Source organism: Rana temporaria, chromosome 9 (genome assembly GCF_905171775.1).
Source record: "Rana temporaria chromosome 9, aRanTem1.1, whole genome shotgun sequence".
NCBI classification, from domain to species: Eukaryota; Metazoa; Chordata; class Amphibia; order Anura; family Ranidae; genus Rana; species Rana temporaria.
The window spans coordinates 180,875,195-180,893,590 of record NC_053497.1 but is presented as its reverse complement, the minus strand read 5'-3'; the positions used below and the strand labels follow the sequence as shown (position 1 = coordinate 180,893,590).

The following is an 18,396-nucleotide window of genomic DNA, read 5'->3' as shown; positions in this document are numbered from 1 at the left end:
GGAATTAAAATGGATGTAATGGGGGCGTGTTTTATGTAAATACGTCGTGACCCGACGTAAACAAAGTTATTTTTTAACTGCGCATGCGCCGTTCCTGGGGGTATCCCAGGGCGCATGCTCAAAATTTAACCGGAACAAGCCAATGCTTACGACGGTGACGTCATTCTACGCAAATTCCTATTCGCGAACGACTTACGCAAACGATGTAAAAAATTCAAAATTGTACGCGGGAACGACGGCCATACTTAACATTGAGTACGCCACCATATAGCACCTTTAACTATACGCCGGAAAAAGCCGAACGAAAACAACGTAAAAAAATGCACCGGGCCGACGTATGTTCGTGGATCGCCGTAACTAGCTAATTTGCATACTCAACGCGGATTTCGACGGGAACGCCACCTAGCGGCCGCCGAAAAAAATTGCAGCTTAGATCCGACAGCGTACTAAGACGTACGCCTGTCGGATCGATCCCAGATGCCGTCGTATCTTGTTTTGTGGATACAAAACAAAGATACGACGCGGGAAATTTAAAATTACGCCGGCGTATCAGTAGATACGCCGGCGTAATCCTTTTGTGGATCTGCCCCTTAACAATTATAGTACTCCTAAGAAAGATTCTACAAGATACATATTAAGTAAAATGTGCAATTTTCAGGCTAGGTATATCATCAATGTATCTGGATTTTTAAACTACAGTGGAACCTCAGATTACGAGCATAATCCGTTCCAGGAGAACGCTCGTAATCCAAAGTACTCGCATATCAAATGGAAACAAAAATAATTTGTTCCGCATTGACTTCAATGGTATGCAATACCGCATGCGGCCAGAGGCGGGGGGCGCCGGAGAGCCTGAAAGGCTCGAGGACAGTTCGGCTGACCTCAGCAAACCTTGGAATGCCTCCATTCCCGAGCCTTTCCGAGGTTTGCCAAAGTCAGCCGAGCTGTCCTTGGGCCTTTCTGTGCATTTGCGAACGGCGCCGATTGGCACTGTTAGGCTCCAGTGCCCCCTCACCTCAGGCCAAACGCGGTAATACTGCTTTGGCCTGAATCCTGCTCGTTTTGCGAGACAATGCTTGCAAACCAAGTTAGGATATTTTAAAATACAGTGCTCGTATTGCGAAACACTCGTTAACCGTGTTACTCGCAATCCGAGCTTCCACTGTATTAAAGAGGTTGTAAAGGTTCGTTTTTTATTTTCTAAATAGGTTCCTTTAAGCTAGTGCATTGTTGGTTCACTTACCTTTTCCTTCCATTTCCCTTCTAAATGTTTTTTTGTTCTTTGTCTGAATTTCTCACTTCCTGTTCCTCCTCAGTAAGGTGTTCAGTAAGCTGTTCTAAATGACTTTCCACCGCTCGGATGATGGTGGAAAGCTTACTGAGGAGAAACAGGAAGTGAGAAATTCAAACAAAGAAAATAAAACATTTAGAAGGGAAATCGAAGGAAAAGGTAAGTGAACCAACAATGCACTAGCTTAAAGGAACCAATTTAGAGAATAAAAGATGAACCTTTACAACCCCTTTAAATATGAGAGATTTTGCTATTCCTGTATTAATACAATTTTTAAAGAGAGGTGGTGCTTTATGGACAAAACTAAGAGAACAGAAGAAATGATATCAGAGAAATCCAAAGTTTAATCTTGAAACTGAACTAGGAGAGAAAAAAAGGATGGCATCTGAGAAAGTCCAACGTTGGATCTCTGAACTAAACTAAGAGCAGAGTTAAAGTACATCTGAGAAAGTCCAAAGATGTATCTCTGCATTGAACTAAGTCCAATGTTGGATCTAAAGGAGCTTGAAATACATTTTATGGATTAAAAAAAAATGTAAAAAGTATCAGGCAAATGCAACTTTTGTTGCTTTTTAGAGTTGGAAATCTAGAGGAATGATTACTGATGTTTTGTTGTATATTTAGCTATTCTAATAATCATAAAAATAATTCCTACAAGGCACATACTAATAAATTGTGCAATTGTCAGCCTAGGTAGATCATCGATATATCTGCATTTTAAACGATTGCATTTGAATGTTTTTGTTATTCCTGAATTAATAGAACATTTAAAGTATAGAGCAAAATTCTTTTAATTGTATCCAAAAAATCACCACCTGTCTTTAAATTTTGTATTAATTCAGGAATAACTATATCATTCATATGCAATAGTTTAAAATTCAGATATATCTGATAAATCCAAAGTTTGATCATTAAACTAAACTAGGAGAAAAGCAATGAATGGGATCTGAGAAAGTCCAAAGTTGAATCTATAGAAGCTTGAAATACATTCAGCTTTTATGAATTTAAAAAATATATATATATATATATATATATATATATATATAAATTAGTAAAAGACAAATACAACTTTTGTTGCTTATTAGAGTTGGGAAATCTAGAAGGGTGATTACTGATATTTCATTGTAGATTTACTAATTAAAATAATCCTAAGAACGTTTCTACAAGGTATATCATTTTAAAAAAATTGCAAGTTTTCAGGTTAGGTATATCGTCGATATATCTGCAATTTAAACTATTAAATGTGAATGATTTTGTTATGCCTGACTCATTACAAAAACTAAAAGAATAGAATTAAATTATATCATAGAAATCCAAAGTTGGATTTGTAGGAGCTGGAAATACATTTAGCATCAAAAGAATTAAAACAACTATTAAATAGTTTCAGACAAATGCGACTTTTGTTGGTCATTAGGGTTGAAAATCTAGAGGGAGGATCATTGGTATTTTTTTGTAGATTTAGAAGGTATAATAATCTTTAAAAAAGTACCTACAAGGTACATATTAATAAAAAATGCAGGTTTCAGGCTCGGTATATCATCGATATATCTGCATTTTAAACTATTACACAGGAATTACTTTGTAATTCCTGATAGAGAAAATTGAGTACTGTGCATGATACTTTTTTTATTTGCACTAACATAATTTTTCATGGATGAGCTTTCGGGTATAAGAAGGGAAAGCTTGTCCATGAAAAATGATATGTTAGTGCAAAAGTATCATGGACAGTACTCAATTTCCTCTATTTGCACTAACATATCATTTTTCATGGACGAGCTTCCCCTTCTTATACCCAAAAGCTTGTCCATGAAAAAATATATGTTAGTGCAAATAAAAAAAGTCTCATGGACAGCACTCAATTTCTCTGTCACAATTGCACTAATACGGCAACAATCACCTCAAGTAATTCCTGATGTAATACAACTTTTAAAGAGAGGTGGGGCTTTATGGACAAAACTAAAAGAGTAGAACAAAATTATATTTGAGAAGTTTGATCTTGAGACTAAACTAGGGGAAAAGAAATGGATGTCATCTGAGAAAGTCCAAAGTTGGATCTATAGAAGCTTGAAATACATTCAGCTTTTATGGATTAAAAAACTATTAAATAGTATCAGGCAAATGTAACTTTTGTTGCTTATAAGGGTTGGAAATCTAGAGGGAGGATCATTGGCATTTCGTTGTAGATTTAGCAATTATAATAATCCTAAGAACGTTTCTGCAAGGTGCATATTAATAAAATGTGCAATTTTTAGGCTAGGTATATCATCGATATATCTGGATTTTGAACTATTAAATATGAATGATTTTGTTATTCCTGATTTAAAATAATGTTTGAAGAGATGTTGGGCTTTATGGACAAAATTAAAAGAATAGAACGAAATGATATCTCAGAAATCCAAAGTTGGATCTATAGAAGCTTGAAATGCATTCAGCTTTTATGGATTAAAAAAAACTATTAAATAGTATCAGACAAATGTAACTTTTGTTGCTTATAAGGGTTGGAAATCCAGAGGGAGGATCATTGGCATTTCGTTGTAGATTTAGCAATTATAATAATCCTAAGAACGTTTCTGCAAGGTGCATATTAATAAAATGTGCAATTTTTAGGCTAGGTATATCATCGATATATCTGGATTTTGAACTATTAAATATGAATGATTTTGTTATTCCTGACTCAAAATAATTTTTAAAAGAGATGTTGGGCTTTATGGACAAAATTAAAAGAATAGGACGAAACGATATCTCAGAAATCCAAAGTTTGACCCTGAGACTAAACTAGGAGAAAAGAAATAGATGTCCTCTGAGAAAGTCCAAAGATGGATCTCTGAACTAAACCAAGAGATTTGAAGTGATAGAAAAGTTCAACACCAAACAATGACGGTGTCTACTCTTCTTTTGCGAATTGTCCAAATAAAAAAAAAAGGCTGTTAAGGTCAATGGGTGTTATGGATCAGTAAGAAAGAAAAGTTTTGTCAAGTGTTTCTAGGATATGGAGAACTCACCAAGACAGCAAACAGTGATCAGGACACCGCTGTTGGCTGTCCAACATTAACTGACGCTGCATTGTCAAGAATCCAATGAAAGCGGAGCGGCTGAAATAAAGGTAAGAGATGAAGGTGAGGTGGAGCTCAGAAAAATATATATATATATATATTAGATCACATATCAGGGTCCATTTACTAACAAAATTCATTTGTGAATGCAGTCTTTTTTATTTTGTGTACTTCATAGTAAACCACCCAAATCGGGCTGCATTTAAAAGATGGTAAGCACATGAATTGCATCACCCTTAGCAAATAAGCCAGCTTCAATTAGTTGTAAAAAAAAAAAAACAATTACAGAGAAAGTCTATCCACAGATACAAGAGAGCCGTAGATGATTAATTATGTTCAACAGTTCTTTAAATTTACACAAATAGTATCATTTTATTTCTACAAAATAAGGGCATGATAAACCATATCTAACCAACACTTATACTTACAGGAAGTGTACATTAATTTGATTAAAAGACATACAAAAATTAGGATTTATCATTTAGGATTTTATCATGAAATATTGCTATATATATATATACACTAATATTTTTGTAATGTTCTGAAGACAACGAAAGATATTACTTGTAGCTAAAAGTTTCCTAAAATTGACGATTTCCATTTGTGGATATCCTATCCTTTAAAACAGGGGTCTCCAAACTGCGGCCCGATGGCCAGATGTGGCCCTTTGCTAGCCTTTATTCGGCCCTTGGGGCACAATTCCTCCCACTGTAATGAGGCACTATTCCTCCCATTGACACCAACAATGGGGAACTATATTCTCTACTGATACCAATGATGGGATACTATTCCTCCTACTAATAGGGGGAATACTCCTCTTCCTATTGACCACCAACCCTGAGGCCATATTTGTTCTCACTGATGCCGGGCCCATGACATTTTCTTCCCTTGCTGGCCCCAATCCAGCCCTCCTAAAATCTGAAGGGCAATAAAGTGGCCCTTTGTTTGAAAAGTTTGGAGATCCCTGCTTTAAAAAAAAAAAAAAAAAAGTATCAAAATCATTCAGAATACACCCAGATCAAAATATTTAATTTTGAAGCCCTGAGAACAGAGAAACCATGACGACATATGCCAAGTCCACTTAGATTTTGACAGAGTGTAGAGGAACACTTAATTATTATCCAAACAATGAAAACGAAAAACATAATATATTAATTATTTTGCTTTCACTTTATCACACCGAGGGGTCCATTGTATTATAAATCTCGATCTTCTGGTAAGTGTATAATTTAGTGATAAACATACAATAGTGTAGTAATGTGAAGCGTGGGCAATCCGCGCTTCCCCCACAATTGAAAGGGAAAATTATCGGTGAAAACCGCGCTGATTTATATGAAAAAAACACAAATATATATATATATATATATATATATATATATATATATATATATATATATATATATATGTGTGTGTGTTTGCAACTTCCCAAAAATTACATATGACCCAACAAGCAGTGGCTGTATGCTAAATCCCTAATACAATGTATATTTCCCTACACAATGAAGGGAAAAAAGAAAATCAATCAAAAATAACTGCTGCTGCAAAAATACAAAATAGCTGGAATAGACAGCTATAAATAAATGTCAAAAATAGGTACCAAATGCGCAACCTAAAAAAAGAGAAAACAAAGTGCAATTGTGTGAAAAAAAATTGAAGATATTGACCCAATAATAAATCAATACTACTGGTGCCAACAAAAAAAAAAATAATGAGTGTCCAAATCAAAAACAGCTGATAGCAGCTTGCTGTAATCAAGGAGAAGACAAATCTTCAAGCCAATATTTCAGCCGTGCCGATGGAACACATTTAATAGACAAGGGGTCCGCTTACCAGATCAGATGGACCTCTGTTACGGAGATCTTAGGGAGAAACTGGCTGCCTTTCAGGGGGCAAACTGGCTGCATTTTATGGGGGAAATGGCTACATTTGATGGCGAAACTGGCTGCATTTGATGGGGAAACTGGCTGTATTTAGTGGGGGAAATGGCTGCATTTGATGGGGAAACTGGCTGCACTTGATGGCGAAACTGGCTGCATTTTGAGGGGAAACTGGCTGCAATTGAGGGGAAACTGGCTGCAATTGAGGGGAAACTGGCTGCAATTGAGGGGAAACTGGCTGCAATTGAGGGGAAACTGGCTGCATTTGATGGGGAAACTGGCTGCATTTTGTGAAGAAACTGGCTGCAATTGAGGGGAAACTGGCTGCATTTTGTGAAGAAACTGGCTGCAATTGAGGGGAAACTGGCTGCATTAGATGGGGGAAATGGCTGCATTTGATGGGGGAAATGGCTGCATTTGATGGGGGAAATGGCTGCATTTGATGGGGAAACTGGCTGCATTTGATGGGGGAAATGGCTGCACTTGATGGGGGAAATGGCTGCACTTGATGGGGAAACTGGCTGCACTTGATGGGGAAACTGGCTGCACTTGATGGGGAAACTGGCTGCACTTGATGGGGAAACTGGCTGCACTTGATGGGGAAACTGGCTGCACTTGATGGGGAAACTGGCTGCACTTGATGGGGAAACTGGCTGCACTTGATGGGGAAACTGGCTGCATTTTGTGGGGAAACTGGCTGCATTTGATGGGGAAACTGGCTGCATTTAAAGGGGCAAACTGGCGGCGTTTGATGGGCACAGTGGCTGCAATTGATATTTTTTTTTCGTTTGTTTGCACCCCCACAAAACTTTTGAGCACCAGCCGCCACTGACTGACGCCATTGATCTTTTTAGCTATCTATAAGGGGGTAGTTCGCCCCAATGACCACAAGTGTAAGAAGCATTCTTCCTACTGACCATCACACTAATGTACCATGAGTTGTAGATATACAGATTTTCAGCAGGGGTTCCCTGAAACCGGAAAGTTCAAGGGTTCCTCTGCGTTGAAAAGGTTCAGAAAGACTGATCTATTTTCTAACCAATCAAGAGCTGGACCTAAAAGACACATGGCCATGGGACACATTCTGAACACGGTTCCAACATATCTAATGGAAAAAAAATGGAAGATTTTATAGTCATTCCATCCAAAGCTAAATTAAAAAATATACATATATAGATAAATATCTCACAGGAGATGCTTTTTAATTAAAAATTTGAAAAATCCCAGAGTTTGTATTCTCCCAGAAAGACTTATTGTCAATAACAAAAAAAATATAAATTGTGTGTAAAATCTAAAGCTTTGAGATAATTATTAATTAAAAAGAATGGAATGTTCTACCTTCCTCTAATTATACTAAATACCAGTTTCGTCAAGCGATACAGTTTCAAAATTAAAACTTAAACGGAAACAGAATGTAATTAAGAGGCATTAGTGCAAACATTATGCATGTAAATCTACAGACTGAATAAAAAAAAGAAGGAAAACGTATAAAATAAAGTTGAAACAAAACATTAATTTGCAGTATGTTCAGGTATCCAGAGGAATAGATGTGGGTTTGTATTATTCAAGTAGAAGACTCTGATCGTTTTTTGTGTTTTTTTTTAGGTATAAGTCTCCTTTGATTGTGATTTGAAAGGCCTTTATTATACATTTTATGGGCCGATAATAACAGATGACTTGTCTGCAGTCTCAGATTTGTGATACATTGTTGAATATTAGCAGAAAATCAAGTCATGTAGAAAAATGGTAGGAGAAAAGCCACAACTGTCAATACAATTACCATCAAAATCTCAAGATGATATCTTTTTATATGTAACACACATATGTGGGATGGTATACCAACTGTGAATACCGAAAGTAACGCCAGGTAATTATTAGACATGCGCACATTGAAAAATTAAATTTTTGTCTAAAAAATAAATTTATTTAGTTACTCCCGAAATTTGTTTTTATTTATTTTGTTTCCTTAACCACTTAAGACTCGGACCAATATGCAGGTTAAGGACCTCGCCCCTTTTTTTTTGCAATTCGGCGCTGCGTCGCTTTAACTGACAATTGCGCGGTTGTGCGACGTGGCTCCCAAACAAAATTGGCGTCCTTTTTTTCCCACAAATAGAGCTTTCTTTTGGTGGTATTTGATCACCTCTGCGGTTTTTATTTTTTGCGCTATAAACAAAAATAGAGCGACAATTTTGAAAAAAAAGCTATATTTTTAAAAAAAAATTATAACTTTTTATCATTTTTATTATAGTTTTCTTTCCCCACAAATATAGATTTCTTTTGGTGGTAAAAAATAGAGCGACAATTTTGAAAAAAAAATCAATATTTTTTCCCTTTTGCTATAATAAATATCCCCCAAAAATATATATATATATGAAAAAAAAATTCCCTCAGTTTAGGCCGATACGTATTCTTCTACCTATTTTTGTTTAAAAAAAAATCGCAATAAGCGTTTATCGATTGGTTTGCGCAAAATTTAAAGTATTTACAAAATAGGGGATAATTTTATTGCATTTTTATTAATATTTTTTTTTACTACTAATGGCGGCGATCAGCGATTTTGTTCATGACTGCGACATTACGGCGGACACTTCGGGCGGACACTTCGGACAATTTTTACACATTTTTGGGACCATTGTCATTTTCACAGCAAAAAATGCTATAAAAATGCACTGATTACTGTGAAAATGACATATGCAGTTTGGGAGTTAACCACTAGGGGTCGCTGTATGGGTTAAGTGTGACCTCATATGTGTTTTTAACTGTAGGGGGGCGGGGCTGGACGTGTGACATCATTGATCGCCTTTCCCTATATCAGGGAACAGACGGGGAACGTGTGTTTACACTCACCTCTCCCTGTTCTTCAGCTCCTGTGACCGATCGCGGGACACCGGCGGCGATCGGGTTCGCGGGTCCCGCGGCCGTGGAGCTTCAGACCGTGTCGCGTGCGCGCGCCGGCCCTTAAAGGCGACCTACATGTACGTGCCAGTGCCCAGCCGTGCCATAATGTTGCAGTCACAATAAAAATCGCTGATCGCTGCCATTTCTAATCAAAAAAAAAAATTATTAAAAAAAATGCTATAAAACGATCCCCTATTTTGTAAACGCTATAACTTTTGCGCAAACCAATCGATAAACGCTTATTGCGATTTTTTTTACCAAAAATAGGTAGAAGAATACGTATCGGCCTAAACTGAGGGAAACATTTTTTTTTATAGATTTTTGGGGGATATTTATTATGGCAAAAAGTTAAAAATATTGCTTTTTTTTCAAAAATTTCGCTCTTTTTTTTGTTTATATCGCAAGATATAAAAACCGCAGAGGTGATCAAATACCACCAAAATAAATCTCTATTTGCGGGGAAAAAAAAAAAAAAAAGGACGCCAATTTTGTTTGGGAGCCACGTCGCATGACCGCGCAATTGTCAGTTAAATCGACGCAGTGCCGAATCGCCCAAAAAAATGGCCCCCGGTCGTTGGGCAGCCAAATCCTCCGGGGGCTGAAGTGGTTAAAAATGCCTCCGCGTTGCAGCTATCGTATCATTGTTTCTTGAATCGCGTCCCCGCAGGATATAATATATATTCATTTCCTGGCACTGATACAATGTCTCACACGGTTCAATTAAATTAGCAGAATGTAAACAGATGACTCGGACTGGCTGTAATATATTTTCATCATTTGATAGCCGTAAAAAAAAAAAAAAATCGTAATCCTCAAATACATCAACTGATGATGCTTAACATAGTGGAACTAATTTACAGCACTATGAATACAGGACACTGTGCCTGATTAATATACCGGGGACACTGCAGTACAGTAAAATATAGTCCCCGTTTGCTGGTTTATACGGCTCGGGGGCTTAGCATTTCTTACAGCATAGTGAATGGGGTGGGGGGGGGGGCAGAGAACCTATATACAGAAGCAGGGCAGGACTTAGGGTGGTGGGGGCCCCTGGGCTTAATAATGGAAGGGGCCCCCTGGAGCAGAGAAGTGGGGGGGTTGGGTTGTTACTGCCAACCGATCATAGTTGTTGAGGGGGGGTGGGGGGGGCTGGACTTCTTACCTCTTCCCAGGACCGCCTTCAGTAATTTTGGGGCCCCTTACACAGCTGCAGTAAAGGGCCCCCTTGGAGCATCGACGTTGTAAAGTGGGGGGGACTGCCGAGAATTACATCCATCCGCCGAAGTTGTTGAGCAGGGGGGGGGGTGCCGAAATTGCCCCGATTGGCGTGATCGCGGGGGATTGCCGCAAAATTGCGGGAGGGGGTTGCCGCGATTGAACCCGGGGCCCCCTATTAGGCAGGGCCCATGGGCTTGAGCCCGGTCAAGCCCAATGGTAAGTCTGGCCCTGTACAGAAGTATAGTGTAGTGGCCAGCATTCTACCTGTGGATCTGCCCCCAAAGGGGCCACTCAGGTTCTTTCCCCAACAGCGCAGAGGCAGCCAGGCACACAGCAACAGTCCATACACTCAGGTTTATTGAACAGCCTAGATCAGTGATGGTGAACTTTGGCACCCCAGATGTTTTGGAACTACATTTCCCATGATGCTCCACTACACTGCAGAGTGCATGAGCAAGCATCATAGGAAATGTAGTTCCAAAACATCTGGTATGCCAAGGTTCGCCATCACTGGTCTAGGGCATGTCTTTTTAGTTTTCATTGTTGAAGAAACTTCAACTTGTAAAAGGAGGGGGTTGGGGGTATGGGATATCCCAAGCAGAGGCGGCTCTTAAATTAGGCAAATTAGGCGGCTGCCTAAGGCCTCGCGCTCACAGGGGCCTCGCAGCCGCTTAACTTGCCCAATGCACCACCCCAGTATTGAGGGGTCTTAACGCTGCTGTGCTCAGGCAGCATTAAGAGCCCTTACTCAGGAGCCAGCGTCCCTAACAACCAGTGAATGTCGGTGACCCCACCCCTTGTGATGCCAATGACCCAGCATGCACTCAGTGAATGACGTCACAAGGGGGCGGGTTCACCAGGTGACCACCCCTTAGTTATTAAAGAGCAGGATCTGGAGGCCACCTTGTTAAAGGGGGCTTTCAGATTCCGATAAGCCCCCTTGCCCACAGACCCCCACAGCCACCGGCCAGGGTTGTGGGGAAGAGGCTCTTGTCCTCCTGGCTCTTTTTTTTAACATCCTCCAATCCACCTGGATGTTAAGGAATGAGCCTGGATGCCGGCCGAGGTTCGGAGATTTCCGTCGGCAAGGATTGCGCCTGCGCAGTCCTTACAGGAACCATCTGGATAGGGGAACCATAACGACAAGTCACCGGGAAAAACGGTCGTGTGTACGAGGCATCAGTCTTTTGTATATGACTAAGGCCTGTAAGGGTAGAAACGCACCAGGTTCTGTTGTCTATTGGATCCTTCTTGTACCCGATGGGTAGGCAATGAGAAAGATGGCTGCCGATCTCCTTCTATTTCAATAGTTGACAACATTGGTTGAAATTTCGGTGCGGCAGAGGCACCGTCAGCCCAAACAGAAGTTAGGAGCTCACTGAATTCCAAGGCACATCGGCAGATACTTTTTCTGTACCTACAGCTTTTAAAAAGGATAAAACGCGTCAGCCAACCTCTGCAGATCAATGTCTGTCTCCTACGCCACGTTCTTAACACCAAAAATGAGATCTACTGCAAATTCAAAGCAGACACTTCTAACATTAGACTTGTAATTGCAACCCTCTATTCACCGAATGCACATTCTGTTCCTGCTCCGGTTTCAAGGGTGTCGTCTATATCAGCTCAATAGGAAAGAAGTTGCACATTTCCATTCCCCGAAAAGCTAAAATCAACTTTATTGTTCCGTCTCTACAGGGAGCGCTCCACCCAGCACCTCTTACTTATGCATTGCGCCCCCCCCCCTACTGGGGCTTTTAAGAACTAAATATTAAAAGACATCGCAACAGCGTTAAAGTGTATCAGTCAATACGGCAGAAGGACTGGCTGGCTCCTCGTAATAGTACACTGCCCAGACCAACTCTACCAGGCCTCGCTGCCCCCTCCAGAGTGTTGGGGGGGGCCCTAAAACCAAATGAAAAAAGGGCACATCAGCTTCATTCATTACTTTAACCACTTCCCGCCCGGTCAAGAGACAATTGACGTCCGGGAAGTGGTTCTGAAATCCTGACTGGACGTCTATTGACGTCCAGAAGGATAATATGCCGGCCCGCGCCCGTGGGGGCGCGCAGCGTGGCGGTCGGTGGTGCGGGGTGTCAGTCTGACACCCTGCATCTCCGATCTCGGTAAAGAGCCTCCGGCGGAGGCTCTTTACCACGTGATCAGCTGTGTCCAATCATGGCTGATCACGATGTAAACAGGAAGAGCCGTTGGTCGGCTCTTCCTCACTCGCATCTGACCGACGCGAGTAGAGGAGAGCCGATCGGCGGGTCTCCTGACAGTGGGGGGTTCGCACTGATTGTTTATCAGCGTAGCTCCCCCCCCCGCTGATGCCCACACTGGACCACCAGGACCACCAGGGAAGGGGGCAACGTAGATGGCCAGGTATGTACCACATGGCCATCCATATGTTAAAAAAAAATTGCAATAGATGCCAATCAGTGCCCACAAATGGGCACTGACTGGCAACATGGGCACAACATAGGAAACATTTACAAAAGTGCCCAGCAATGCCACCATCAGTGCCACCACTCAGTGTCCATCAGTGCCACCACTCAGTGTCCATCAGTGCCACCTCTCAGTGACCATCCATGCCCATCAGTGCCCACCTATCAGTGCCCATCTTTGCCACCAATCAGTGCCACCCATAAGTACCCATCAGTGCCACCCATAAGTACCCATCAGTGCCACCCATAAGTGCCCATTAGTGCCACTTATGAGTGCCCATCAGTGCCACCGTTGAGTGCCCATCAGTGCGGCATACCAGCGCCGCCTATCAGTGCAAAACTACAAGTTCCATGAGGCATTGCAATGCTGACAGTTGCAAGCATGACTCCCACAGGCAGAGGCGTGATGGGACTTGTAGTTTTGCAACAGCTGGAGGGCCGCCAGTTTGAGACCCCTGCGTCCAGAAGCTGAAAATCATTGAAGTAGTTGCTACTACTACCTCACTACTATACCGCTACTACATCACTACTACACCGCTACTATCTTCACTTGCTCCCGGGTCCCATGCTGAGAGGCTGCACTTCTGCTTACTGGCCAGCATGGGCGCCATTCAAAGAAGGCTTTGCATTTTCTCAATGAATGCAAAGTGTCCCCTGATTGGATAAAGGTGGATAGCGTGACATCACTGCCCCAGCTCTCTGATTCCTCCAATCAGAGAACGCATTGCATTCATTCAGAAACAGTATGGTACAGTGGAACCTCGGATTACGAGTATATAATCCGTTCCAGGAGAACGCTCGTAATCCAAAGCACTCGCATATCAAAGCGAGTTTCCCCATTGAAGTCAATGGAAACGAAAATAATTTGTTCCGCATTGACTTCAATGGCATGCGATACCGCATGCGGCCATGGGAGCCGGAGAGTCTCGTAAACGGCCGAAAAGGCCCGAGGACACCTCGGCTGACCTCGGCAAACCTCGGAAAGACTTCGCCCTCAGAGCTGTCCTTGGGCCTGTCCGTGCATTTCCGAAAGGCGATGTTCGGCTCGGCTCCGGCGCCTCCCTCCCCACCTCAGGCCAAACGCGGTACAGCATACCATTTTGGCCTGAATCCTGCTCGTTTTGCAACACGACACTCGCAAACCGAGATACGATTTTAAAAAATACAGCGCTCGTATTGCGAAATGCTCGTTAACCGCGTTACTCGCATTCCGAGGTTCCACTGTATATAAGTAGTTACATCACGTTTCAGAGCACAGGTTCGTGTGACAGACCGTTGGCTTTCCACCGCTAACAATTCAGTAACGGCATCATGACTATTATTAAAAACTATTTCCGCCATAATTCAACCTCCTTGCGTCATAAGGGGCCAATTCCCGCCAATAACGCTGCGATCGCTAACGATCGCGGTCGAAAATCTTCTGTACGGAAAAAAAGAAAATTAAACTGATAAAATAAACTGTAAAAATGATAGATTTGTAGAACGCCCGCCGCTGTTTGAAGGAAGCCTTTCAGGCTGCAACCAATATATTTCATCTGCAAAAGGAGGAGGAAAAATAATGGTTGCCCTAAAAAAATAATAATAATAATAATGATAAATAATAAATAAATAAAGCATCTGAAGTGGGTTTTTTTCCAATCCATATGCGAAAAATGTAATAAAAAATAAAATAAATAAATAAATAAAAAAGAAATAAAAAAAATGAAAAAAAAAAGCATATCTGAAGTGTTTTTTTTCTACTCCAGATACGAAAAACAAAATAAAAAATTAAATAAAAAAAGAAATTAAAAAGAAATAAAAAAAATGAAAAAAAAGCATATCTGAAGTGTTTTTTTTCCTACTCCAGATATGAAAAATTAAATAAAATAAAAAAAATAATAAAAAAGAAATACAAAAAAGAAAGAAAAAAAAGCATACCTGAAGTGTTTTTTTTCTACTCGAAATTTTTTATAAAAAAATAAAAGAAAAAAAGAAATAAAAAAGAAATAAAAAAATAAATAAAAAAACAGCGGGCCAGAATCACAAAAGAGATACGACGGCGTATCTCCTGAAACGCCGTCGTATCTCTGTGATCCGCCCGTTGTAACTATACGGCTGATTCATAGAATCAGTTACGCATAGATAGCCCTAAAATCCGACAGGTGTAATTGACTTACATCGTCGGATCTTAGGATGCAATTCTAGGCCGGCCGCTAGGTGGCGATTCCATTGCGGTCGGCGTAGAATATGCAAATGACTAGTTACGGCGATTCACGAACGTACGCTTTACCCGTCGCTCTAAATTTACGTCGTTTCCGTCGAGATACGCCGCGTAAAGCTAAGGCTGCCCTCTAGGTGGCCTAGCCAATGTTAAGTATGGCCGTCGTTCCCGCGTCGAAATTTGAAAATTCACGTCGTTTGCGTAAGTCGTCCGTGAATGGCGCTGGACGCCATTTACGTTAACGTCTACGCAAATGACGTCCTTGCGACGTCACTTAGCGCAATGCACATCGGGTAATTTTACAGACGGAGCATGCGCAGTACGTTCGGCGCGGGAACGCGCCTAATTTAAATGGTGCCCGCCCCATTTGAATTAGGCGGGCTTGCGCCGAGCGGATTTACGTTACACCGCCGCAAGTTTACAGGTAAGAGCTTTGTGAATCAGGCTGACGCAGCGTAACGTATTTGTACCTGAATCTGGCCCAGCATATCTAAAGTGTTTTTTTTTCTACTCCAGATACGAAAAATTAAATAAAATAAAAAAATAAATATTTTTTTTTTAAAAAAAGCATATCTGAAGTGTTTTTTTTTCTACTCCCGATACGAAAAAAAAAACTCCTTCACTCCACAAATTACCTAATGCATCTTAATATCCCCGAGGCTTCCATGTACCAGCTGCTTTGCACAGTCGACAAATTTCCTTCACTCGCTGGAAATGGACTTCTGTACGTTCGGCGATGTCCGGTAATTGTGTAGGCGCGCTATGCTGATCTACTTCTAAAATGGTTACTATGTAGATCAGATGCAGTATAAATATTTGTATAGCATAGATAATATCTTTTTACATGTTTACCTCCTCTTCTCACACATGGTGTTGGGTTATTACCGGAGGGGACGCGTTTTGCTGACAGATGCAGTTTACCTTTTCAGGATATATTGATTTTTCTCTATGAAATTTTTAACACATACAACTGTAATTAAAGGCCGCCGGGCAAAACTGCGAGGCTCGTCTTAATGTTTTTTTTCTTTTTCTGGATGCCTGTGGCCAAAACTATTTGCATCCCAAGATTCTAGGAAAAACATAGCGCTATACCCAGGAAAATAAATAAATAAATAACATTAAATTCATATATATATATATATATAGTATCTCGCAAAAGTGCTGCAATTCCTAAAGTTCTTTTTAACTACATGCCTTAATTTTTCATAAACTTGTTAAAATTAGCATTTTTATGCCAAAAAATGACTTGGAAACATATAAATACAGTGGCCCAGATCCACGAAGAACTTACGGCAGTGTATCTATTGATACGCCGCGTAAGTTCTATGATGTGCCGGCGTATCTTTGTTTTGTATTCACAAAACAAGATACGCCTGAATGTGAGGTAGATCCGACCGACGTACGTCTTAGTACGCCGTCGGATCTTAGGTGCATATTTACGCTGGCCGCTAGGTGGCGCTTCCGTTGATTTCGGCGTAGAATATGCAAATGAGCAAGATACGCCGATTCAGAAACGTACGTGCGCCCGGCGGATTTTTTTACGTCGTTTATGTAAGGCTTTTTCCAGCGTAAGGTTACTCCTGCTATATGAGGCGCAGCCAATGTTAAGTATGGACGTCGGGCCGGCGTCGAATTTTCCGTCGATTACGTCGTTTGCGTAAGTCGTTCGCGAATAGGGCTGTGCGTCATTTACGTTCACGTCAAAAGCATTGGCTTTTTGTGGGTTAATTTGGAGCATGCGCACTGGGATACTTTCACGGACGGCGTTCGTAAAAAGCGTCATTTACGTGGGGTCACATAAAATTTACATAACACACGCCCACCTCTTCCACATTTGAATTCGGCGGGCTTACGCCGGCCTGTTTACGCTACGCCGCCGCAACTTTGGTTTGAGAATACGGCACTTGCCTGTCAAAGTTGCGGAGGCGTAACGTAAATAGGATACGTTACGCCCGCACAAAGATACGCGCTTCCACGTGAATCCGGGCCACAGTATATTATATATATATATATATATATATATATATATATATATATATATATATATATATATATATATATATATATATATATATATATACACATACATACACACACACACACACAGCATATATATATTAAAAAATATAAATATTATATAAAAAATATATATTTTTTTTAACAAATGCAACCAAAAAAATGCAACAAAAAAAAAAGTGCAAGGTGATTAATGTGACCAGTCTCTGGGTGGAGACCAAACCTGATCTAAGCCAGCCAAGCCTGCAGTCTCATGCTTGTGATATTGCATTTGTAACACTTGCTCCAAGCTCTCTGTTTGTCTGTCCTGCTCTGCGGTTTGGATCTTCTAGTTGACGACCTTGGATCGGATATCGACTATTCTCTGAACTCTTCCTGCTTTATGACTACGGATTGACCCTGACTACTCTGAACCTTGTGGGAATACACCGCTCTAGGATGATTACGTCTCCTGAGGTCAGCTGTCTCCACAATCAAGTAGGGTGCTGGCAGGGCTGTCGTAATGAGAGGGCAAACCTGGGCACTGCCCAGGGGCCCCAGCTGCATGGGGGGCCCCTGTACTTTCCCCAAAGCAGCTGGTCCTTGAGCCCACGGTGCCCCAAAATTGGGGGCCCCATGGTGGCACTGAGAATGATAGATACACAGGGGAGGCAGTCTGCCTCTTACCTACTTGATGTCTGTTTACCTGCACTTCGTTGTAGGGGCCCCAGAGCATTTCTTTGCCCAGGGGCCCATGATGCTATTAAGACGGCCCTGGGTGCTGGCTCAGTTTGCAACAGAGATAATGAAAAGGAAATAGCTGGATAGCCACACTCCGAATATTCACCTTTATTCAAAGTTTAAAATCAAGGCATCAAGGGTAAGTACAGACTAACTGCACTGCCGCTGACGTGTTTCACACCAGGCACGGTGCTTAGTCCTGGACCTTGCCTGCCTTGTTCTTGGACTGTTGTTAAAGCACTTTGCCTGTCTGCCATTGTGTATAAGTCCTGGGGGCAACCGAGTACCGCTAGGCCTGCTTGTATTATGGAAAACGGGGGCTGCTATAGGTGAAGAACACAGAAGCCAGCAATTATGTCCCATTGTTATTATCAGTGGATGAAAATAATGCCCGTAGGGCCAGATAAAAGGTCCTCATCTGTCCCTCGGGCCGACGTTTGGAGACATCTGCTATATACAAAGTGTGTGGCTGGTTTCTCCAAACTCAAGATACCTACCTTAGGCCCCACCTACATGCACATTCCCAACACGCAGATTTTGTGGACCTACAGTGGGTGCCGGCGAGATTGTATTTCCAGAGTGGTGGGATCACGCTGGAAATCGGCACTGCGAGGCCGTGCTTCTCGCACTCGCCGCCCCAAGAGATGCAGCGTATCCATAGGAATCTCTTGGGGGC

General features: G+C 41.3%; 1 protein-coding gene across 3 annotated transcripts in view; it reads right to left on the bottom strand.

The window, feature by feature from the left end:
* LOC120914367 (protocadherin-11 X-linked-like) overlaps positions 1–18,396 on the bottom strand; it is a 1,131,869-nt gene that overhangs the window by 886,019 nt on the left and 227,454 nt on the right. The window contains exon 4 of one of the 3 annotated variants that reach the window (XM_040325050.1): positions 4,294–4,383. The exons of the other annotated variants lie outside the window; for them this stretch is intronic. Coding sequence (XP_040180984.1) covers positions 4,312–4,383 — 72 coding nt within the window. The 3' untranslated portion in view covers positions 4,294–4,311. The remainder of the gene's footprint in view (positions 1–4,293; positions 4,384–18,396) is intronic. 3 annotated transcript variants of the gene reach the window in all.